The 23,895-nt window shown below is 47.5% G+C and overlaps 1 protein-coding gene across 1 annotated transcript; it reads left to right on the top strand.

Moving 5' to 3' along the window:
- The first annotated feature begins 3,747 nt into the window (after nt 1-3,747).
- LOC122392852 (glycine N-methyltransferase-like) lies at nt 3,748-9,117 on the top strand. The gene is made up of 6 exons (XM_043388177.1): nt 3,748-4,312; nt 4,719-4,846; nt 5,137-5,266; nt 6,144-6,264; nt 7,207-7,370; nt 7,659-9,117. Exons 1-6 carry the CDS (start codon nt 4,149-4,151, stop codon nt 7,888-7,890), a joined length of 939 nt encoding a protein of 312 aa, XP_043244112.1. The 5' UTR covers nt 3,748-4,148; the 3' UTR covers nt 7,891-9,117.
- The last annotated feature ends 14,778 nt before the right edge of the window (nt 9,118-23,895 follow it).

Raw genomic sequence — 23,895 nt, 5'->3', positions numbered from 1 at the left:
GTCGTGGCTGAAGTCGCACAGCACCGGCACCGGCATCCCGGTGAACCAGTAGACGCCGTCCAGGGGTGCGCCGCCCTGGTCCCGCAGCTGCAGACAGGAGCGGGCGCAGGCGAGCTTCTCCGGTCGCTGGGGCGCCTGATCCGCAGGCAGCGGGGTAGGGGCCTTAGAACACGTTGGCTCCGGCTCCAACTCCTGATGCGACGCTGACTCCTGATCCAGCTCCGAGCTTAACTCCGGCGGCTGGACTGCTTGCCGTTCCTGCAGCAGGCTGAGTTTAACCCCAGCTAGGTCTCGCTCAAGCGCATCTATTCTGGTCTGCAGTTGACTGGAGTCTGACAGGAACGGCGGCCGCCAGTGATCCAGAGCGTTGGAGACGGCCCTCTCCATTGCCAGTGAGAGCTCTCGGGTCAGCTGGACCAGAGGTGAGGCGCCGTGGGAAGCGGCATGGTCCGCTGAGGACACAGTCGTACCCCAGGTCAGAGACAATGTCAAACTGAGGTAAAGCAGCGGAAGACGCATTGTGCGTCAGATGCAGTAATAGCTGCCGGTGCTCTGTCTTCTGATGCCAACGCTCTTCCTTTGACCCACTCCCACTGTACCGGCTTTTCTGGGTCTGATTTTTCCACGACCTCTTGACAGCTAGCTTGTGGCAGCGTTCAGTTTAACCCGCGCCGGGCCGGTGCTCTGAGATTCCGCGCCGGGCCGGGGGGGGGGGTGTCTGAACACCCCCCCTTCTAACTCGGCTCCTGGGCTAAGCGGTAAGCGGCAATCGAAAGAACGTTCAAAATAAGGACGAAAACACTTCGGTCATTTTTTGGGTCAGGTCAAAGGTCAGGTCACCAGAGGTCACCAAAGGTCAAATGTCCACTATTTCAACATTTTGGAAACTGCCAACGGCTATCTCGGGAACCAATAGAGCTACAGCGCCGCGGAAAAGCGCATTCGATAGCCCTTTTACAGACCTTTCTGAGTAATGTTCTCAGATTTGACCTCAGGTCAACGGTTTAGCCTCCAGGGGGCAAAAACTCCAAAAATAGCCGTTTTTACGAAAAACGTTTTTTCGGCAATAACTTTTGACTCAAAAGAGTGATGACATTACTTTTGCCACCATCGTGTTCCTCTCGTCAAGACGCGTCGAATGAACTATAATTTGACCTTGAAAGGTCAACTTGAAAATTTGACCTCAGGTCAAGGTCATGACCTGACCGGAAAAGGTCATGTTGCATATCAGTCGATCCGCAACGTCGAGCCGAACACATCTAAGGCGTTTTCAGCGCTCTAGCACGTCTCTATCAGAAGTTATTAGCGAAAAACTGTTAGATTCTGTTCGTGACCTGAAATGACCTCGGGGACATAACGAGGGGTCACAGTTGCCATTTTCCGGTTCCGTGAGTCCATTTTACCTACATCTCGATGTTTGAGAGTGTCTAGAATAACGTTCGTGCAAAACAGACGCTTTTCAATTTTCTCCCATTGACTTATAATGGAGAGGTCGCAAAATTGACCTGACCTTAGGTCACCGATATCAAAATTCCGAGATATACATTTTATAGATAATGTTGCTCTTATCAATCGCTGAAAGTTTCAAGGCAATCGATCAATCGGTATAGCTATGACGAGCATTCTTATTTTTTCTGAGGTGAGGTCACTTGGCGTGACCTGGTGGCCTGACCTAAGGTGACCTGGGTCTGAAATTTTCACAACATGTGCGGAAAAGATGCACAAACAGGTGTGCCAAAAACGGCGGCGCTCCGCGCCGCCGTTTTTGAGATATCTGCGAAAAACCGCAGGGGGGGGTGTTCAAACACCCCCCCCGGCCCGGCGCGGGTTAAAGGCAGCGGTTAAGATAGAAACGTCTTGTGCACCGTTGGACGCTGTTCAACTCGGCGTGGAGTGCTGTTATAGCATGAGCTCCGGCTCAACTGGTGAAGAGTCACAGGCATTTACCGTTTATAGGTCATTGATCTAGCAATGACAGAGGCCTTCTGGTTCATATCACTCCTGCGACGTCATGTAGGGATGGGTTTTACCACTATACAACTGTGTTCTTGCTGAAGGCGGATTGAGCCGGTAATACCAGACATAGCCAGTATCGGTATGACAAGGACCACACATGACCGATATGTAAACTGAATAATCAAAAGCACACTGCACAGGTCCGGGATCAGAGAGGTCATGGGGCGGCAGGCTAAGGGCAAGCGGGGCCAAGCTTCTGTTTCAGCAGCTTTAAGAGAATGAACAGAAGTGTATTTCATTATTTCACTTGCAGGAAGTTGATAACTTTCTGAGATTTAATATAGCCTATAGGCAGTGGGCAACTCGACTAATCGGTCAGACATCTATAAAAAGTTGTGATAATTGATGAGCGACTTCGAAACCCCAATTGAAATTTAATGATTCGATAACCTTACCTCAAAGTCACACTGAAAAGTTACCATTTGGCATTTCCGCTGCTTCGGTCGTTACTGTTTGCGTCATTTGTGTTTCAGTTCCTTACAGTTTTTAATAGCGAAATTGGTAAATCAAGTATGCTTTAAGGTTTCCAAATGTTCCATTGCTCGATGCAAGTTGCAAGAATGACTTGCGTTTATTGCTAGCATTTGCAGTGTCAAATAAACACCACGTAGGTACCTATATTGTATATTAACCCTATTAGTGGCAGGCTCCTGGCTACCCCTATTAGTGGCAGGGGGGGGGCTGTTTACGACCCCCCCTTGATATCTCGAGATCTAACGGGCCGATTTTCAAAATTCAAACGGCATTCGATTTCGCTCAACGTGATCTACATTTCTAAAAAATAAAAATTAAAAATGTCAATAGGGGGGTAGAGGGGGGTAAAAACGGGCAAATTGCAGATACATTTTAGATTGTTTATCATGGCCAGGTTTCTGAACCAATCTTAACGCAACTTTTGCCGATCGATAGAGAATTAACCAGGAATTCACATGGATCCTAAAAATATGCATTTTCAAAAATCATAGGCGGATACAGATCATTGAGATTGGGGGTACACAAAAAGTATAGTAAATAAGGTTTTTGTTGGTACTGTTTCTAAAAAGGGTGGTAATGGTCTTGTTATGTTACAATTTTCTTATGAGAGAACGACTACAATTGTATTGGTCATGCATAGGTGGTGTCAGGGCACCTATGTAGGGAGGTAAATCATAACCCCCTTTTTGGACGCCTGGATCCGCCTATTATGGCAAAAACGTGTCAAAAGAGGATGCACAATAACTTTGTATATGTTATCACATGATACCTTTCATTCACTGTTCGTAAAACTGGTGCATACAGTTATAATACATCAGCATCGTGATCTTCGCCCAAATGACTCGCTTCACGAATAGGACCCCCCAATTCCCAGTGCTCTGGAGCCGCCCCTGGTAAAGTTATGAACTTGAAATTTTCAGGGAATGTGCCCAATTTAGTTTTAGGAAAAGTCAGAAAATTTCAGCATCGTAGCTTCAGCGGTTTCGGAGATATTCCCGAAAAACCTGAGGAGTGGATGAAAACAACCCCCCTGCCACTAATAGGGTTAAAATACCGCTGACACGGCACGCAGTGAGGTTACGTAACGAGACGCCATGTGACCCACTGCTCCACTTTCCCATCCAGGCCTCATATAATGCAATGATACCTGAAGCGTTTCATTCGGGTAGCTTTTTAGTTTGATAAAAAAAAAACACACAGTAGCCGTCCGTCTGATCATGTGACTCATCCCGGCACTATCTGCGTACCTAATTCCAGGCGAGATATGAGGCACGTGAGTTGTGTCGGTGGCCGACCGGACACTCCCCTTCGAAATTGGAACCGAGACCAGTGTCCTCGATTCCCGAGCGATGACATCGTCATCACAGAATAAACACTGACGGGAGGGCCGCGTGTGACCCCGGGCTCTGATTGGCCGCAGGCTCGGCCTCGCGCACACGCCCCCTCCGGTGCCCTCGACACAGGACGGGCGGCGCCGCGCTGATGACATACACAGTCGGGCTGAAGTCAGAGAGCGACGTGTCGGTGGCGGTGACGCAGCTCAGGAACCGTGAGCAGAGAGAAGCAGGTCCAGCGGCTGTCGGCGGATCGGGACAGAGAGATATCGCGGCGGACTTGGCGGATCTAATTGGATCGCGGCGCACACAGCAGCGGTAACCATGGTCCTCGAGCTGGATCAGTACGCCGACGGCAAGGCGGCTCGGCTCTGGAGCCTCTACATCGGCGACCAGGCCCAGCGAACCAAGAACTATAAACAGTTCCTGAAGGGCATCCTCAACAGCTACAACTGCGAGACGGTGCTGGATGTCGCCTGCGGCACCGGGTAAGGCTGCAGTGCTCACTGCCAGATCCTGAAAGGCGGTCTAGGACGCTGGGGGAGGGGGGCATACCCCCAACAAGGTTTCTACAAATTCCAGAAACTAATTGGATTTCCATTCCTTACATGCTGCTGTGCAGTTTAAATCAAACTTTTTCGTACAAAAGCTTAGATTTTGTTTTATTCTCGAAAAAAACGAAAATTTTCGTCGATTTTGGCCGCTCCCGGGGTCCGGGGGCGAATGCCCCCACCCCTCTTGACCCAGCAGTGGCAGTGTTGACGTAGTTGTATAAAAAATGCATTGCTTCTTCAAGAATTAGCCTGTGTTTGGTTATGCAGATATTTACTTTCAACTGGGATCAGTCACGGACATAATTGTGACCACGTCCCTTTTTCGCCGTGTGTTGAACAGGATCGACTCTGTGATGCTGATCGAGGAGGGGTTCAGCGTCACCTCGTGCGATTTCTCCGACAAAATGCTCAAGAGTGCCTGGAGCACCCGCTGGAGCCGCCGCAAGGAGCCGGCCTTCGACAACTGGGGTAAATGTTGTATTGATTATAAGTGATCAAATAGGCCTAGGGGAAGCTGCTTCCCAAGGCTGGTCCCAGGAAATGGTTAGGAAGTGGTCAGGAGCTCGAGAAAATAATCAAGCTTGGTTAATCTATCTTTAATTTTACGAAATGTTAGCGGCTTGAGAGTGTGAAGTGTGGTAACAGTAGCCCCCTCAAAAAACTATTGTTGCGCCGCGGGTGTGGCGGGCCCCGGTCCGGTCCTTCCGGTGCTGGCGGGTGCATAGCTGACAGTGCACTATGACTCTTCACCCCCGCAGACATCTACGAGGCCAACTGGCTGACGCTGACCAGTGACCTGGGCACCGAGCGGCAGTACGACGCCGTCATCTGTCTGGGTAACTCGTTCGCCCACCTGCCCGACCTCACCGGCAACCAGGACAGCCACCGGTTAGTCACAGGACACGTGACCCCGTCAGTCAGCAGTTAATGCACCACGTGATACCGTCGTCAGCAGTGGGGTAGGTATCCACACGGTCACGACCCAGTCAATCAGAAATGGACACACCACCTGACCCTCCATAGCCGCCGGCGGTTGATTTGTATCTATAAGACGTGGCACATGTCCTGGAAAACCACCGATGGTTGTGCTCAGGGCACTAAAGGTTGTGCTATTCTGCAACTATCGATAGCGAGCTTTGCTCTTTGACGTATGAGAGTACCACGTGGCAGACACTGCGTATGTTTATATACCACGTGATAAGTGGCCGCTGCTGAGTGACCACTGACCCGGACAGCCTTAGGGGCTGCGCAACGTATGCTTATCTAAATATTATGATAAGAAGATTGCAGTAGTCAAGATGACTCTGGACATCTCTACATAGAGCATCTGGAACGCTTCTGGACTGTTTCACATTTAAGCGCAGCCTTTGAAAGAACAGATAAGAATGTATTAGAGACAATGTTAATTAGTACAAGTGGTCTTTAGAGTTAGCGAAATACTTTTCCTAGAAATGTGCTGTACTATGTATTTGAAGAGTATTACAGCGCAATCATTAGAACGTAAGTACAAAACGAGTGCGAAACGAGTGTGTAAGTGCGAAACCACCGAATGTCCCTAAATGCCACAGCATCTTCATTACGTGTTAGTTGTTACAACTTTTAAGTCGGTCAGGCCTACATTTTCTGCATGATTTCCTCGAATACCAACCGAACATCAGAACATTTTACACCATAATGTTCATCTCATATTTATTCCGCCGACAAGGCCCCATCCCGAGAAGGTACCGCCGAACGGTGTTAACAAATAAAGTTTGTTCATTTTCAGGCTCGCATTGAAGAACTTTGCCGACATGGTGAAGCCCGGAGGAATCCTATTGATCGACCATAGGAACTATGACAGCATCCTGGACAAAGGCCGCGCTCCCACGAGGAATATCTACTACAACGTAAGACCCGTCAAGCATGAGGCATGAGCTAACCACGCAGCTTGCAAAGTCACACGAGCCCCTGGGAATCTCAGCATGCGGCTCGCTGCTTACCTACATGTTTTTCACTATGCGGGCAGCTGTCAGTGGGATTGGGACTTGGAATAAGTGTGTTGTGTACACGTGCAAGTTCCGCTACAATTATAAATCAAGAAGGGGACAGATAGACCATTTGTCTCTTTAGTGCCCTGGCCCCTGATCATTTGTATTCAAAGTGTGATGGGTATCAATATCAAATTAGCATCATCTATAGACTGTGGCTCTATACTGGCACTACTCATGCGCTCGCATCTCCTTCCCCAGATCCAGACCATTTTCCTGTTGATGTAATTACCATCGTGTTAGAGAACACGACGACGAATGGACAAACTAACGCTGACGATGTTGAATTGTGAGTTGTGAATAAACATGATGATAAGGAATGATACGACAATGACACACTTCCCTACGCAGCTTTGGACATATCCTGTGACCCCGAATGACATAATAACATCGGAACGCCCTAGTCTGGTGTCTGCCACTCCTCCAATGTTAATATATACATTGTGTGAGCTCCAAGGACACAGTGATGTAGTGTTTATTTCATGGCAGACACGTGCTAGATCGCAGGAGACCTATAACATTTAAATCCAGACGGCAATGCAAACTAGCATGATCATTCGCTGAATCATTGTGAGATGCATACTTTTCCATACACATTCTAATTTCTAACTCACATGCATGCCATGTAGCAAATATACTGTATTATACAAATATACTTATAAGTTCGTTTACTTACGTGTCTTTATGTCGTGTGCATGATACTGCATATGTACATAATGTGTGTTTTATATAATGGCCCAGAAACCCCTCGGCCCTCGTCTAATTCCGCATTCTGAGGGCATCAAAATTGCCTGCCAACAGAGTCAGTACGTTTCCGACATCAAAACATCCGTCGTGTACCAAAACGGCTCCCCGGTGAAGATTATTCTGGACTACGTGATGTCTGATCCCAGCACTACAGAGCAGAAATATGAGGACAACGACAGACGGAAAAAGTCGCTCTTCTCCACCAATCCCTCGGACAAGTAAGATAACTGGGAGTCTGCGGAGAGGTAGCGATAATGCAATGGTCACGTTGCATGTGAATGAGAGTTGTATATACTCGTGTAGACTGAAGAGTGTAGACTGTAGAACAATCTGTATCAATTTAACAATTTTCAACAATCAACTGTGATTTTGAGGGGAATAGTTTACGTTATCCATGCCTTTGTGATTAAAATAAGACAAAGCGTGGACCTCTTGGGCGCGATTTTGTAGCTTGATGGCCAAGTCATGATGACTGATAAATGTTACCATTTTCTTTTCTGTTGCAGCGAGTTCACGCTCAGCTACTACCCACACCGCCTGAGCAGCTTCCGCGCTCTGCTGGAAGAGGCGTTCGACCACCGCGCCACCATCACCACCCTGGGTGACTTCCAGCCTCTGGAACAGGCCCAGGACCCGGCCTTCTACATACACGTCGTGCGCAAGCTGCCCACGGTAGAAGATTTGGGCGTCGAAGAAGTATGGCAGGCCACCTCCAGTTCCGGCGAGGAGTTCTTCTGAGGCAGGTGGCCAGATAGCTGAAGGAGAGATGCGGCCATAAGGAGCCCCGCTGGGGGATCGGTCCAGATCCGGCCCAGTCCGTGAAGGACAGAAGCCGTACCGCTTCGGCCCCGACACCTTGGCCTTAACTCCTCGCGTCGGCCGGACGCACCAGACGCGCCGGCCGCACCGCCCGAGTTAAGGCCCTGCCTGCGGGCAGCGGGTGTCACAGCCACCACGGGAGGCCTTGGCCTTAACCCCCCGGGCACGCGCCGTGACCCAGGTTAAGGCCGTGTCGCTGAGACGCGGGCCTCCCACCCACCATCGCGCGCGCCGCGCCCGCCGCCACCCGCCGGGGACGGCCGGGCCGGGCGCCACCAGATGCACCTTGACTTCCACTCCTCACCGCCGCGCGGCGGCCGGGTTCAAGTCCTCTCGGGTGCATCCGCCACAGTCGAGGCTCGCCTTGACGTCACCCCCGTGCGGCTCTGACCGCTGGGATGAAGTCCTCTCGGGCGAGCCGGCATTCCCTCTCGTATAGGCCGGGGCACGCTTTACGTTGGGTCAGATGCTGTCAGATTTCGGGTGCTCTCCTAATTCTGCTTCAACCCATGCTTTGTTCTCTAGTTCTAAGCTATATCATCATCATCATCATCATTCGCCTAATCATACGCTACCAGCAACGCTTTTATAGTGATTAATAGTCCGTTAAATATTTATTGCGTCGTTTCAAAGTTTCAATGAATGTATATGAGAAGGCTTACTTGACGTCAAGACGAAAAAATATTACCTGCACGCTGCATGCATAAGGCTGGGCGAGTGCATATGTTCCAAATATTTGAGTCATTTTCAGACAATATCCATTCCGTTTGCCAGCGTTACATGAAGGCGCAGATTACAGAAAGATCAGCAGTTGCTCCCCTTCGGCCTTGATATTTTGTTGAATATCTACTTGATGCTTGTCTCATTTATATTTAGTTTTTGATGCGGTATGTGGCGTGTGGCCTTTATATCCGGGCATCGGGGGCGGGGGGCAGGACGCTACTTATTTGTGGCGGGTAACATGTTTTACTAAACAGGTCACAAAATCTGAAGGCGAGGTTCGTAAATCTGCCGCAAATGATTCGTTTAATATTTGGAGCAGCTGTCCTCACTCACTTCATCACATTGTCTGCTAGCTATCACACGCACTAACAATTCAACCTCGATATGGAACATGCGCTTGTGAAAATAAACGAGCTCATCCAAGTATTGTTTGTTTGCACTGATAACTATGCGATAGTTTATGGCTATTGGCTGGCACTTCTGTAGAAGTCACAATCTGTAAAAGAATCCATCCTTGTGCAGCTGTCTTCCCTCAGCAGTCGTCTTGTCAGCTTTAAGTGTTATGTTACTTAGTACATGTAAACACTAAACTATAGCTATAACACATCAGACAACTCTCCGAAATCAAGTTGTGCCATCCATTTGTACTGCATTGAAAAGATCACTTATCAGGTGAAAAAGTTGTGTGTAGTGCTAGCGGATACATATAAAACATTGGATAAAGATTGTGAATTAGGATTCAAATAAAGGATTGTATGCTTTTCTAAGCGCATTTTGTACTGACCAGCGCGTTCAAACTACTTAATCATTTAGCGTCATCAGTATCCAGCACTAAGCGCGATACGTCTCACACAATTTCCGCGGCCTTCTTTGCCCACACGTGGCCCTTGCCAATTGCCATGGCCTGGACCAAAAAAGTTTCGGTGACCTGCACATCGGCTCCGTTACTGTCATCCTGCAGCAGCCCGGTCACGGCACTGGCTGGCTCGGCACCGCTTGGTCGCACATCACACATTGAACAGTTGACTGCAGAATCATGTTCCAGTCCAAACAAGCACACTGTCAGGTGACTGGAACACTGGGTTGTGCCTTTAATCGCGCAATTAAGCGTGTCTATGGTGAACATAACCTCGAAGCGGCCGTCACTTTGACTTATGACACGTGTCATGCGGCACAGCCTACCATTCCAGGCAACTGATTGTCCGTGAGAAATTAGAGGAACTCCATTCTGTATGTTGTCCAACTATACAAGGTTGACAACTTCACAGTGTATATGTTACATGCAAAGTGAAAACCCGGGCATTTTGCAAATTGCTTAGGCATTTTGTAAAATGCCCGAGTTTTCACTTTGCATGTAACATATATGTACATACAATTATGTACAATGCACAATAGGCAGTGTATGAATACAATTATAAAGCCCTCTTAACTTTCGGTAGGCAAAATGAATGCGGCAACTAAATAATAAACAATGTAAGATAAAAGCACCATCACCACCAATTCGTATCCTCAAGGCTGATTAGAGTAAATTAAAGTTAATAGGCTAAACGCGTTTAAACACCTTATTCACCGCTTACACGTAGATATACGAGTACAGACGTTGAGCAGCGTGCCAAGTATTTACAAAAACATATACCTAAACAGCATCCGCAATGCCTCCATGGGATCGACTTCCGTATCAGAGCACAGCAAATCATAGGATGATCTCGAGCATATCCCAATGGATATCGTACGATTGTCGCTTCGCGTCCTCAAACGAAGAAAGGAAACAAAACTTAGCGCGAAGGAAACAAAACTTATAAAACCATTGACAGAGCGACACCATTGTCCATTATGGACACCTTCCAACCTTATTAATACCTCTCCCTCTTTCGCCTCCGTTCTTTCTTTCCCTCTCAGTAGCGGCGGAACACCCGCAATTAACCCTATTCCTGGCGGGCTCCGCCGGGACAAGAAACTGGCGGGGGGGGGGCCGATTCGGCCCCCCCAACTACACATCGCAGCGACAAACGGTAAACGGCATCGGATACGCACGGTCTAGATCTACAATTTTTACTAAGGTCATTTTCAGGTCAGGTCAAAGATGACGTCACAGGGGTCGAAAAAGTCAAAATGGCGGCGCTAGATATGGAGAGAGCTTTTCTCGAATAACTTTCGAATTAGTCAAGATAGGAACAAACTAAGGGCATCATCGTGATCCTCTCGTCAATCCGCATCGAATGATATATATGTTGACCTCGAAAGGTCAAGGTCAAAGGTTGACCTCAGGTCACGTGACCTCGAGGTCATCATGTATATCATTCGATGCGTCTTGACGAGCTGAACACAATGAGACCATCCACGCGTCTGTATCTTGTTCCTGTACGGAGTTATTGGCCAAAAACCTTTGGTGACCCTTGATGACGTCACATGACCTCACAGCTGCCCAACAGCAAAACAGACCTCAAGGTAGTGAAGGTTGATCGTATATGAAGTCATGTATGGTATATGGGGCCATTCCGACCCGTTTTAGTGGTAAAAACAGGGAGTTGATTTTTCCCCCATTGACTTATAATGGGGAGGTCACGAAATTGACCTGACCTTAGGTCACCGATATCAAAATTCCGAGATATACAAATTGCACATGCTGGTACCCTAACTAAAGCCTGAAGAGAAGAAATTGATCGGTCAAAAACTCTAGCTCTGGCGTGATTGCAAACTTTTCTGAGGTAGGGTCACCAAACCGCCTCTGGTGACCTGAACTGAGGTCAGATCAACTCAAAATTTTCAGACATGTTGCGTAGAAGCCTTTTAGGAAAAGTCAGAAAATTTGAGCTTCCTAGCTCAACGCGTTTGGGAGAAATAACCAAAAAACCTCAGGGGGGCTCCTGAGGCCCCCCTGCCAGGAATAGGGTTAAGGGGGGGGGGGGGGCACTGCCGACTTTTGGTCCCATTCTTTCCATGCAACGCCCATAGGGCTAATGTTAAAATTCCAAAATCAAAGGGGGGCGCGGTGCCCCGGTGCCCTCCCCGTTCCGCCGCCTATGTTCCCTCTCTCTCTCTCTCTCTCTCTCTCTCTCTCTCTCTCTCTCTCTCTCTCTCTCTCTCTCTCTCTCTCTCTCTCTCTCTCTCTCTCTCTCTCTCTCTCTCTCTCTCTCTCTCTCTCTCTCTCTCTCTCTCTCTCTCTCTCTCTCTCTCTCTCTCTCTCTCTCTCTCTCTCTCTCTCTCTCTCTCTCTCTCTCTCTCTCTCTCTCTCTCTCTCTCTCTCTCTCTCTCTCTCTCCTCTCTCTCTCTCTCTCTCTCTCTCTCTCTCTCTCTCTCTCTCTCTCTCTCTCTCTCTCTCTCTCTCTCTCTCTCTCTCTCTCTCTCTCTCTCTCTCTCTCTCTCTCTCTCTCTCTCTTCTCCCTCCGATTCCCTCTCTAGACTCTCTTTGTCTCTCATACACAAACTCACAAATAGGTGCAGAGCCCACGAACGGGTACGCACAAACAAAATATTTCACGCATAGCTATATGTACCCACTGACGATCAACGCTCACTGGAAGCTTTTACTCTATTGCCAGTTTTGCCGATCCTGTTATATCGATCTTTGGCGCCGCGGGCTCCATCTTGTTCCATCTCGCGGTCCCGGCGGGGGGCTGCTCATCTCGCCTCTGATTGGCTGACCTGGTCGGTGGGCGGGGCCGTGTCATCTGCCCTGAGGCGACTGCTCCCTGCAGAGCACACCAGTCGACCGGCAGAGGTGATGGGTGGGTGAGCCCGAGGTGACGGCCGGGGTCAAACCGGGCCACACGAGTGGATCGCATCAGACAGGACGGCGAAACCGGTAAGTGGTAGTATGGCCCATTGCGGACTAAATTTGGCCCTTGCATTGGAAGTGACAACTCTATTGTCAGTGCGCTTGTTATATTCTAAGTTGTTTTTTTTTTTTTGTAAATTTACGACCATCGAATTCTTATCAGATTGCATCGTTGGGCTATCGCCATTCGATGCCACACATATGTGTTCTTGAATATCAGAGGCGTTATCAGCGTTCGACGAAGGGAAGTAAAAGATTGGACCGACTCACTCCTTCCAATTGTGATGCCCATAGCTGTTACATTCAAATACAAATAGAAATGCTTAGGGGAGAGTGGGGAAATAGATGAACGAAAGAGAAATGGGAGGTGGTGTGCAATATTTGGCTATCCAAGCAAAGAAATAATATTTGTTTGCACATTTTCGAACAAAATTAGTTGGTGCACGTCACTATCAAACGTTTTTCCTATTCCAGTTACCAAGTTGCCGCGGCATCAATAAAGTGTCAAAAATATTTTGTTTTATAATCTAATCTAATTTGTCGCTCATCTCGCAACGTCAATTATTCAGACCCTTCACTATCTGCTGCCTGTTAACTGTGAAGGCTCTGTTTAATAAGCCTGAGTGTGTTTGATATCCTAATGTCTTTTTTAGGAGAGACATTTGATATGAAAATGACGATTTTGGGTAGTGAGATAACGCGCCTAATCCTTGTCCTATAGTGGCCAATCTACCGCTGACAAATACTAGCCGTTTTCACGACGGGCTTTCCGGCAAATGCTCCTAATTTGACCAAATCTGCACCTAATCTCTTTTACAGCAAATATCTTCATTTTATGAATTTATTTCAGTGTTTTAATCGATGATGCTCTCTGATAATATGGAAAAGCAGGCATATAGGTAAGCAATTAGTGCAACCCTAGCTGATAGCTACTAAGTGACACACTGAACTTGATTTGACCAAATCTGCACCTAATCTGCACCAGATGTGCACCAAATGTGTACCAGATGGCCGTCGTGAAAACGACTACTATGTAGCACCTGCCTACATTTCCAAATCACTAAGTCAGGTGCCAAGTTGAGTGGAATCGAGGTAATTTACTTTGATGTTGTCTTTAAATTATTTAGATTATTTTCCATGGTTACGGTATTCCAATTTCAATTTTACCGGTTTAAATCTCATTGAATTGCCAGTCCCGGTTTTCTCCTAAATTTGTCCCTTTTCTGGATGCGTCTTAGTAAAATGTTCACTTTTGTTAAATTTATTTAGTAAAAAATAACAGCAAATATTTTCATCAATTTTCAGTTTTCAAAACCAAACTTTCATAAGTTTTCAAAGTAAACGTACGAATACCTACCTAATGGCTCATTTCACCCGGTCCCCGTGCGATATTTTTAGGTCATTGCAGTTTGCACGCCTATTTGGGTACAAAAAGCAATGGATGGAATGCGCCCCTCCTCCACCCCTCTTGATTTCCCACAGGTGTTATGTCTGTTTGATTCCTTGCCTGCAGGATTCGCTACTGGAATATGTGGGCAACGAACCTTGACCTGGATCTGGAAGACAGCTGTGACGTCACCACGTCTGGTATTACGTCACACGATGCATCCTCACCGCCGGGCATCTATCAACTGGACAGGAAAAAATCGTAAGTGCTAGTTCCTATAGCACCAGTTTGTAGTAAATGGTGAACGCCGATCCTCCGAACTACTCACTAGCTATGTATACGTTTGGAGCTTAGGCTTCGCTTTCCCGTAACTAAAAAACAGCCTTGTCCTTCGAATCCCTTCATATCATCTTCGGTCTTCCGCTTAAGTCCTTATCACAAGATCGGTGCTTTTCTATTTTTGGTGCTTCTCAATAGGTAGGTACAGTAGGTCTACTAAAAAAGTCCCCCGCTCCAGAGGCGGCCGGCCGGCCGAACCCCCGGATTCCAGCCCCGACTCTATTGCGCAGGCCGCGGCAGCGACACGGGTCAGGTCGCGGTGCCCGGCGAGTGGGTCAGTTGGCGGCGGCCGGCCGTGGGGTGAGGACGCCGTGTGTGGGGCGCAGAGATGCCGCAGTGCAGAGGAGGGGAAGATAATGACTCTGCACGATGCCGGAAATGATGCCTTTGTGATCTAAATTAAACACCTGCAGTGCATATCCTCCCTTGACCCAATCCTATTTTATCATAATCCTTCAATAATCCGTAATGGCCATTCAACGGAAGCAAGCAAACAAAACAACCCGTTTAGCGGCGACATCATCTCGGATAAAAAAGCGACAGTGATGATTAGAATAGACTTCGCGCGAGGGCAAATCGAGGGGTATAACTATATATATCACATACCGAGTATTTTATTCCCATCTAGCGAATTAAGAGTGGGGATCTTGTCCAACAAGTCAGCGGCCGTTCTAGACACAGATAAATGCTTTGTTTTCGGTCGCATCATTATCTGCAATAATTCGAAGCGAGGTTTAACCCTCGCCGGCCGAGAAGAAGGGGTGGATACCGCCAGGTATTTTTTTGCGGTAGCTCAAAGCACACTGATGATGATAGAAGGCTGACATTTCACATGCCTTACATTTCATTCAAGCCGGATCACTTGACATCAACCACGTTTTCAGGTCAGGTCACTTAACTTATAACTATGACGTCTTAAGTAAACCTCTGCACGGTTGTCGGTTATAAAATGATGCAATCCGCAATGCACTTAGTGTCATATAAGCATAATGGGGAATTATGGAAACTGTTAATTTGGGGTCGGAAATGATCTGAAACTATACCTCAAGCACATGAAATGGTAAATATTTACATAAAGTCCGATCCATATTTCAAGCATAAATTTTGCATATTCTTACGTTATTTGACATCCTGAATGTAGATATGATGCTTACATGCGGCGGAAAACAGTGCTACCATATTAAAAATATTTGCTACCATATTTTGGGAAATGTTGGGAACCGGGGTTTTTGGGTGGGGGAGGAAATACAATGCCTTAAGAATGGTTATGAAAGTTGGGGGAAACTGTTGGGAACCGGGGTTTTTGGGTGGGGGAGGGGGAATCGGGGTTTATGGGTGGGGAGAGAAACCCCGGTTCCCAACAGTTTTCCCCAACTTTCATGACCATTCTTACGGCATTGTATTCCCTCCCCGACCCAAAAACCCCGGTTCCCAACATTTCCCCAAATACGGTAGCAAATATTTTTAATATGGTAGAACTGTTTTACGTCGCATGTAAGCATCTTATCTACATTCAGGATGTCAAATAACGTAAGAATATGCAAAATTTATGCTTGAAAAGTGGATCGGACAGATGAAATTTACTTACCTCTAATCTAGTTCACCGTGGTTTCGAAAAATACGCTGGACGCGTTCCTCGTTGCGGTACGCAACTGAAACTAGTTCGTATTCCTCCCACTTGCACCCGGAGCACAACGAACCACCCGGCACGGAAGCCATGATCCAACTAACAGACTGGCGGGAAAGCGGAAAGCACTGGAAAGCACCTGCTAAAACTGGTTCAAACCAGTTTGCTCAAACGGAAACGGAAGTTTCTGCTCTAAATTGCAGGTACGAATGGAAAGAAGTTTACGTAAGGTCATAGCTATTAGGCATATTTGATAGAAAATATATCATAATTATATTATTTGAACATAAAAAATAAAAATAAATCATCAAAAAGCAATTTAAATGTAAAAAGCATTACTTCTTCTCTATTTAAATTGTTTGATGAAAGTGACGTCAAAATAACAAAACACGAAAAAAAATGTTTAAAAAATTGGAGTTTTGTTGGGTAGGATAGGAAAAAAACACGACAAAAATTGTCACAACCTAATCTAACCTGACCTAACCTGACCTACTGATTTTTGCCTACCCGGGATAAGGAAACAGTGGCTCGCATGAATAGATTGCAAGCAATGGTAAGTCAAATATTTTTAGGTTAAGTGGTTGTGCATCCGGCCTCAGGCCTTCGGCCTGAGGCCAGATACACAACCACTTAACCTAAAAATATTTGACTTACCATTGCCTGTAATCTCTCCTAAGGCATTGCCTTCGGCACTGCACCGCTTCGCCACGATCATTTTCATGACGTCACTTTCATAATGAGATTGAATAGCGTAATGTTTTCACTCAACCTTGGAGTTTATTCATTCGATCCATCTCACGTGGCGCAAACGGCTGGTGGAGTGCGTTGACGGCGGGTGTCGTGGGATGGTGGCCGGCGGCGACGGTAAATATTGCGCAGTTGCTTTAAAACTTGGTTGCGCCATGAATAACTATCAGATATGGAATCAGGAGCTCAAAATACATCGAGTGGTGTGGTTTTTATAATCACCTTGTTGATCGGACCTTATGTATATAAATACCCATGAAATCGTGACTTCATATATTCTTGGTAAGGTCTAATGCTTCACTTTTGCATTGTTCACCTTGCGCGACGTTATTTATAACGTCACTAGGGTCATAGGAGTGCTTCGTCAATAACTCCCGATCAAAATGAGCTAGCCAGTCGGGACAGCCATCAATGGACTTTGCAAGACTTGCCCAATCAAATGTTATGCAACATGTCCTCCTTTCAAAAGCTTCGTGACCTGCGTTGCCCTAACATGACATTGATGATTGACCTGAGGTAAACATCCTAAATTGCTTCACCTAAACAAAAAAGCATATAAATCGACGCGTCTGAGAACAGAAAACACGATTGTATCGAAATGACGATAATGCGTTTAGCTATTAACCAAAAACCAATCAAATGCCTTGTGGCCCTTGACCTGCCCTAAGAGGTCATTAATATTTTAAAGTGACCATCCCACCTTAACAGTATTTTTGAGTTGAGATAGTCAAATTGGTGGCCATGGCCTGCAAATACCGGTTTGGGCACTCACAACATCGAAAAATGCTTTAATTCGGAGAAATAGAATTTCAATTCAAACTTGCAGTTTTCGGATTCTAAGGGGCTAATGCATTGGAATGCCCCCTTAGAATTTGTGACGTCAGCGGAGATCTAACGATTTTAAATCGTTGACTAAAACGTTTGGTAGCACGCGGTGGTATACGCTGCTTTCCGCGCAACAAGTGCCGCACTTTCAAATAAAGTCGCTAGGAACAGCGGAGATGCCAAAAAGTAAACAAAAGTAAAAGTCTAATATCTTGAAAACCGGTGAATATTTTTCGATGAAATTTGGTAGATATTCGTTTTTGCTCTTTCTGAACCAAGCGACATCACTTTCATGCCAATTCATTAACTTTTTTGAAGGTGGGAGGGTCCCTTTAAAATGGGGTACCAGTCGCTGCGTCACGTAACGACGTAAGCGCTCGTTTTTTCCGCGAGGCTCTGCATAGCAGCTAGCTCAATAGTAGGAGCTAAACATGGGGTCGGGGAATCGTTCCCTTCTCACTCACTATTTGGCCGGGATAGTGTTTGCAATTATTGTTCAAATCTAGCATTTTAAGATTTCAAATGACCCATTTTTCCCGCCCAAGTCTTTCAATTCAAGGTCATAACACCAGGTCACGTCAAGTGACCTTACCTCAAGGAAAGTTCCTGTGCTCATCATATCTAAATACACCGACTAACCGATCGCTTCAGAACTTTCAGCGATTTTAATGGGCAACAGTATATGTATATGAAACGTTTACTTTGCAAGTTTGACATTGTTGACAGAAAGGCCGGGTCAATTTTTAGATCGCTCAGGTTAATGGGAGAAAATTGAACTGCGCTTTTTACGGGACGCATTATAAACACTCTGGAAACATGTGGAGCTTGATGAGATACAATACTGAATGAGAAAATTGTTTGTTTTGTTGGGGGCCATCTTTTTCGGTCTGAAAAGGCCCTTGCAGAGCTATGACATACATAACCATGCTCTGGTGTAGTAATTGGGTTGTGTGAGCCAGCGACAGTGATCTGCGGAAGCGAGACTGTTCCCGTGGGACGATTGCCCTGTCGGGACGGTCCAGCCGTCTCCCAAACGGTCACCCGAAGAGGATTATGTGTCCTGGAACGGATCCGACATCAACTACAGGTTGGCTGGTGGGGTGACCTCCAGTCCAGAGAGGGAAGCATGAAGACTAGGGGCGATGCGGATTGGTTTTTCCTGAGGATAGCGAGGACGGAAGGAATCTAGCACCCTTGAACCTTCCTTATACTGAATGTATCTGAGGCTGTTAAATCTACTAAGCGCTTTTTTCTCGACATCGTCAAAGTGTCATAAACAAAAATATGAAATCCGGGAGGATAAATTAAACATAGAAATTGTGGCCAACAGAACATTATCAGTTGCGTTCAACATATACTCGTAAGCATGTTCACACACCCATCTTACATATGAGCCATGTAATAATTATTTTTGATAGACATGCTTAACCGTCGCCGGCCGAGGGGGGGGAGGCGGGTGCCGCCCCCCATAGGGTTTTTTTTCGCGATAGCTCCGAACACGCTGGCGATAGAGAGCTGAAACTTGACATACCTGGCCTTTGATGCAAGCCGGATCTTTTGACACCAACCGCATTTTTGGGTCAGGTCAGGTCACTGACCTATGACGTCATAAGTGAACCTCTGCACGGTCTTCAGATGTCGCAACTTCGCAACGCTCTCACTGCCAGAGGAGATGTCACAGGGAAATGAAACTTGCAGGATCTAGTATCCATTATGAGTCTCACAATTTGTATATCTCGGATTTTTCCTAAAGGTCATATGAGGTCAGGTCATTTTCGTGACCTCACCATTGTAAGTCAATGGGGAAAATGAAAACTGCTATTCTGGCGCCGGGAACGATCTCCAACTATCTCAAGCACACAGAATCGTGATTTGATGCACTCCTTGCAAGCTTAGATGCGTCACTTTTGCAATGTTGACATTGCGTGACGTCATTTATGACGTCATCAAGGTCAAATTAGTTTTTCGTCAATAACTCTTGATCAAATTGAGCTAGCGAGTCGCAGAAACTACCAATGGACTCAGGAAGACCTGCCGAATCGAATGAAATGACCTCTTTCGACCAACTTCGTGACCTGGGGGTGCTGACCTGACCTTGACCTGAGGTCAACACCCCAAGTTGATCTGACCCGAACAAAAAGTATATCATTCGACGCGCCTGAGCGAGGCGAACACGATGCTGCCAAAATCGCGGCTCTGCGGTCGTTTTTTGCGAAGTTATTCAACAAAAACTGAACCGTACCTTGGGGCACTTGACCTGACCTCAGAGGTCACCGGTTGACCTAGGACCTTAAAATGAGGTACCAATCTCTGCGTCTCGTAACGGCGCACACGCTCGTTTTTTCCGCGACGCGCTAGCTCCACCAGGGGCGAAACGGCGAGGGGGGTCGTAACCGCCCCCCCCCCCCTCGGCCGGCGCGTATGTAGAAAACCAATAGGTCCGGCGAGGAAGTTATGAAATCATCTGAAGTGTTTGTAAAGTTCCACGATACGGATCTAATATCCTGCTATGCATTATGACCATTTCTGGTCAGGTCATGTCTTTGAACATACCTAGGCCAAATTTTTCAAATGACCTTTAAAGATCAACTTTTGATTCATTCGAAGCGTTTTGATAAGAGGAACACGAGGCTGGTAAAATTAATTTCATGCAAGCTGTAAGCTAACAACTTTTAAGTGTTTGTGGAAAAGCAATTGGTTTTCTCATAATACCAATGGTGGCAGTTGTTGTTATTTACATGCTAAGCCGTTCACCTTAATTAAATCTGGCAATATTATTCAGACATAGCGGTAAACGAGCTGATTGTTGTGTTAGGTTAGGCTCTTTCGGTCGATTTCAGAGTGGAAAGGATGACAGGAATTAGGGGGAGACAGGGGGCCTGGGCGGGAGTCCTGGCCCTTATGCTCCGCTGGGGCCGAGCCCATCACGTGGGTTGGATTGCCCTGACACATGGATAGCCCTGGGCGGTGTTTCACGGCCCCGCGCTGCAGCACGCTGCGCTGCTGCATTGTTGCGGCGGATGATAAGAATTCGGCTCCACGCTAGCGTTGCGAGCTTCCGAGTCTGTTGATGTTTCCATGGAAATTGGAAACCCAATGCACCGGTGCGCGCAACGCACCCTGTCTAAGCAAAATGTTACCACCGATGACCTCTAGTGACATGACCTCTGGCTATGACCCGATCCAAAATTGGTTGAAGTATTTTTTTCTTCTTTTTGCTACTTTTGACGCTACTTCGAATACCACTCAAATGCCCAAAGCTGAGTTATAAGAATGATGCTCAATCCCCATTTCCCCTCCAACAGGGCGTGAGCGTTTAGGCATTCCTGTGGGGCACGGGCTAACAATGACTCTCATAATCATTGTGGCCATGAACATCTACACCGGTTTCGCTGCGCTGAGCGGTGGCCGTCCCGTTTGTTGGATCCTACAGCTGGCTGGCGGAAAGCGTTACCGGCCGCCCGTCCACCGCCCGCGGGCCGGACCGAGCGGTCCCGCTGACCCTACCTGACCTGAGCCCGGCGCGATATGGGACAGGCAGACGGGGGTTCGGCTCAGCGAAGGCAGCGCCCACTGGTGCTGGGGACTTTTTTAATAGACCTACTGTACTCACAAGTTCAGTTTTACGGCGCAATAGCCGCACTGCACCCAACGGTTCTACGAACGTACTTTGCGCACTGAAAATTTTGGCCCAAGACCGGAACTGGTCGTGGTCACCAGTTTCGGACTGCACCTCAAAACTAATTTTGCACTTTGTTTTCTTAGCTTGTTATTTCACCTTAATTTGAGTTTCATATTTGAGAGATCATCATATTTGATTGAAGTAGAATATGAGTTAAGAATGACATTTTCTCTGCATAATTCATTATTTACGTTATTTTCATGAATTTACATATATAAAAATCAAAATGTCTGTACGTATGTATGTAGGTATGTAACGCGTCAGTCACGCTTGGCGGGCTGTTGCTCCGGAACGGTGCGGGCTACGGGGGTGAAATTTTGAACGTAAGTCGGACGCGTGCATCTGTTTGTCGTATTAAATTTTGGTGGGGGTGCGCTCGCCGGTTTGCACGTGGCGGGCGCATCTTTGCCGCATTTTGGGCCGCGGCCGGCTTCGAGCAGAGAGCACGCGCCGTAGGCTCAGTTTCTTCGCTTGCAAAACTGAGCGAAATCAGAGCCGGAAGGTCACTGACCTTTGGCTATGAATACCGGAACAGGGCACCGCCGGCCAAGAGGAGACGCCAAATTTATTCTGGCAATAACTCGACCGCTACTGGGCCGATTTTATTGAAACTTAATTTATTACGCTGCGCGTAATGCTGGACACCTAGTTACATATATAAAAATCAAAACGTCCGTATGTATGTATGTATGTATGTATGTATGTATGTATGTATGTATGTATGTATGTATGTGACGCGTCAGTCACGCTTGGCGGGCTATTGCTCTGGAACGGTGCGGGCTACGGGGGTGAAATTTTCGACGTAAGTCGGACGCGTGCATCTGTTTGTCGTATCAACTTTTCGAGGGGGTGCGTGCAGCGGTGTGCACGTGGCGGGCGCATCTTTGCAGCATTTTGGGCCGCGGCCGGCGCCGAGTAGACGGCACGCGCTTTAGGCTCAGTTTTTTCGCTTGCAAAACTGGGTGAAATCAGAGCCGGAAGGTCACTGACCTTTGGCAATGAATACCGGAACAGAGCACCGCCGGCCAAGAGGAGACGCAACATTTATTCTGGCAATAACTCGGCCGCTACTGGGCCGATTTTAATGAAAATTCAAATTGATTCATTACGCTGCGCGTAATTCACATATATAAAAATCAAAATGTCTGTACGTATGTATGTATGTATGTATGTATGTATGTAACGCGTCAGTCACGCTTGGCGGGCTATTGCTCCGGAACGGTGCGGGCTACGGGGGTGAAAGTTTGAACGTAAGTCGGACGCGTGCATCTGTTTGTCGTATTAAATTTTGGAGGGGGTGCGTGCAGCGGTGTGCACGTGGCGGGCGCATCTTTGCAGCATTTTGGGCCGCGGCCGGCGCCGAGCAGACGGCACGCGCCCTAGGCTCAGATTGTTCGCTGCGAAAATGAGGGAAAACAGAGTCGGAGGTCGTTGACCTTTGGCAATGAATACCGGAACAGAGCACCGCCGGCCAGGAGGAGACGCCAAATTTATTCTGGCCATAACTCGGCCGCTACTGGGCCGATTTTAATGAAAATTGATTTATTACGCTGCGCGTAATGCTGTCCCTCTAGTTTACATATATAAAAATCAAAATGTCTGTACGTATGTATGTAGGTATGTAACGCGTCAGTCACGCTTGGCGGGCTATTGCTCCGGAACGGTGCGGGCTACGGGGGTGAAATTTTGAACGTAAGTCGGACGCGTGCATCTGTTTGTCGTATTAAATTTTGGTGGGGGTGCGCTCGCCGGTTTGCACGTGGCGGGCGCATCTTTGCCGCATTTTGGGCCGCGGCCGGCTTCGAGCAGAGAGCACGCGCCGTAGGCTCAGTTTCTTCGCTTGCAAAACTGAGCGAAATCAGAGCCGGAAGGTCACTGACCTTTGGCAATGAATACCGGAACAGGGCACCGCCGGCCAAGAGGAGACGCCAAATTTATTCTGGCAATAACTCGACCGCTACTGGGCCGATTTTATTGAAACTTAATTTATTACGCTGCGCGTAATGCTGGACACCTAGTTACATATATAAAAATCAAAACGTCCGTATGTATGTATGTATGTATGTATGTATGTATGTATGTATGTATGTATGTGACGCGTCAGTCACGCTTGGCGGGCTATTGCTCTGGAACGGTGCGGGCTACGGGGGTGAAATTTTCGACGTAAGTCGGACGCGTGCATCTGTTTGTCGTATCAACTTTTCGAGGGGGTGCGTGCAGCGGTGTGCACGTGGCGGGCGCATCTTTGCAGCATTTTGGGCCGCGGCCGGCGCCGAGTAGACGGCACGCGCTTTAGGCTCAGTTTCTTCGCTTGCAAAACTGGGTGAAATCAGAGCCGGAAGGTCACTGACCTTTGGCAATGAATACCGGAACAGAGCACCGCCGGCCAAGAGGAGACGCAACATTTATTCTGGCAATAACTCGGCCGCTACTGGGCCGATTTTAATGAAAGTTCAAATTGATTCATTACGCTGCGCGTAATTTACATATATAAAAATCAAAACGTCCGTATGTATGTATGTATGTATGTGACGCGTCAGTCACGCTTGGCGGGCTATTGCTCTGGAACGGTGCGGGATACGGGGGTGGAATTTTGGGCGCAGGTCGGACGCGTGCATCTGTTTGTCGTATTAAATTTTGGTGGGGGTGGGTTCGGTGGTTTGCACGTGGCGGGCGCATCTTTGCGGGATTTTGGGCCGCGGCCGGCGCCGAGCAGACGGCACGCGCCTTAGGCTCAGTTTCTTCGCTGCAAAACTGGGTGAAATCAGAGCCGGAATGTCACTGACCTTTGGCAATGAATACCGGAACAGAGCACC

The sequence above is a fragment of the Amphibalanus amphitrite genome, unplaced genomic scaffold (assembly GCF_019059575.1).
Source record: "Amphibalanus amphitrite isolate SeventyFive unplaced genomic scaffold, NRLGWU_Aamphi_draft 000503F_arrow, whole genome shotgun sequence".
NCBI classification, from domain to species: Eukaryota; Metazoa; Arthropoda; class Thecostraca; order Balanomorpha; family Balanidae; genus Amphibalanus; species Amphibalanus amphitrite.
The sequence above is the reverse complement of the archived record's forward strand: the minus strand, read 5'-3'. Positions and strand labels throughout refer to the sequence as shown.

Coding starts and splice junctions, on each gene's coding strand:
- LOC122392852 (XM_043388177.1), top strand. CDS start 4,149: ATGGTCCTCGAGCTGGATCAGTACGCCGACGGCAAGGCGGCTCGGCTC. Junction 6,265..7,206: donor CGAGGAATATCTACTACAAC/GTAAGACCCGTC, acceptor GCCTGCCAACAG/AGTCAGTACGTTTCCGACAT. Junction 7,371..7,658: donor TCCACCAATCCCTCGGACAA/GTAAGATAACTG, acceptor TTTCTGTTGCAG/CGAGTTCACGCTCAGCTACT.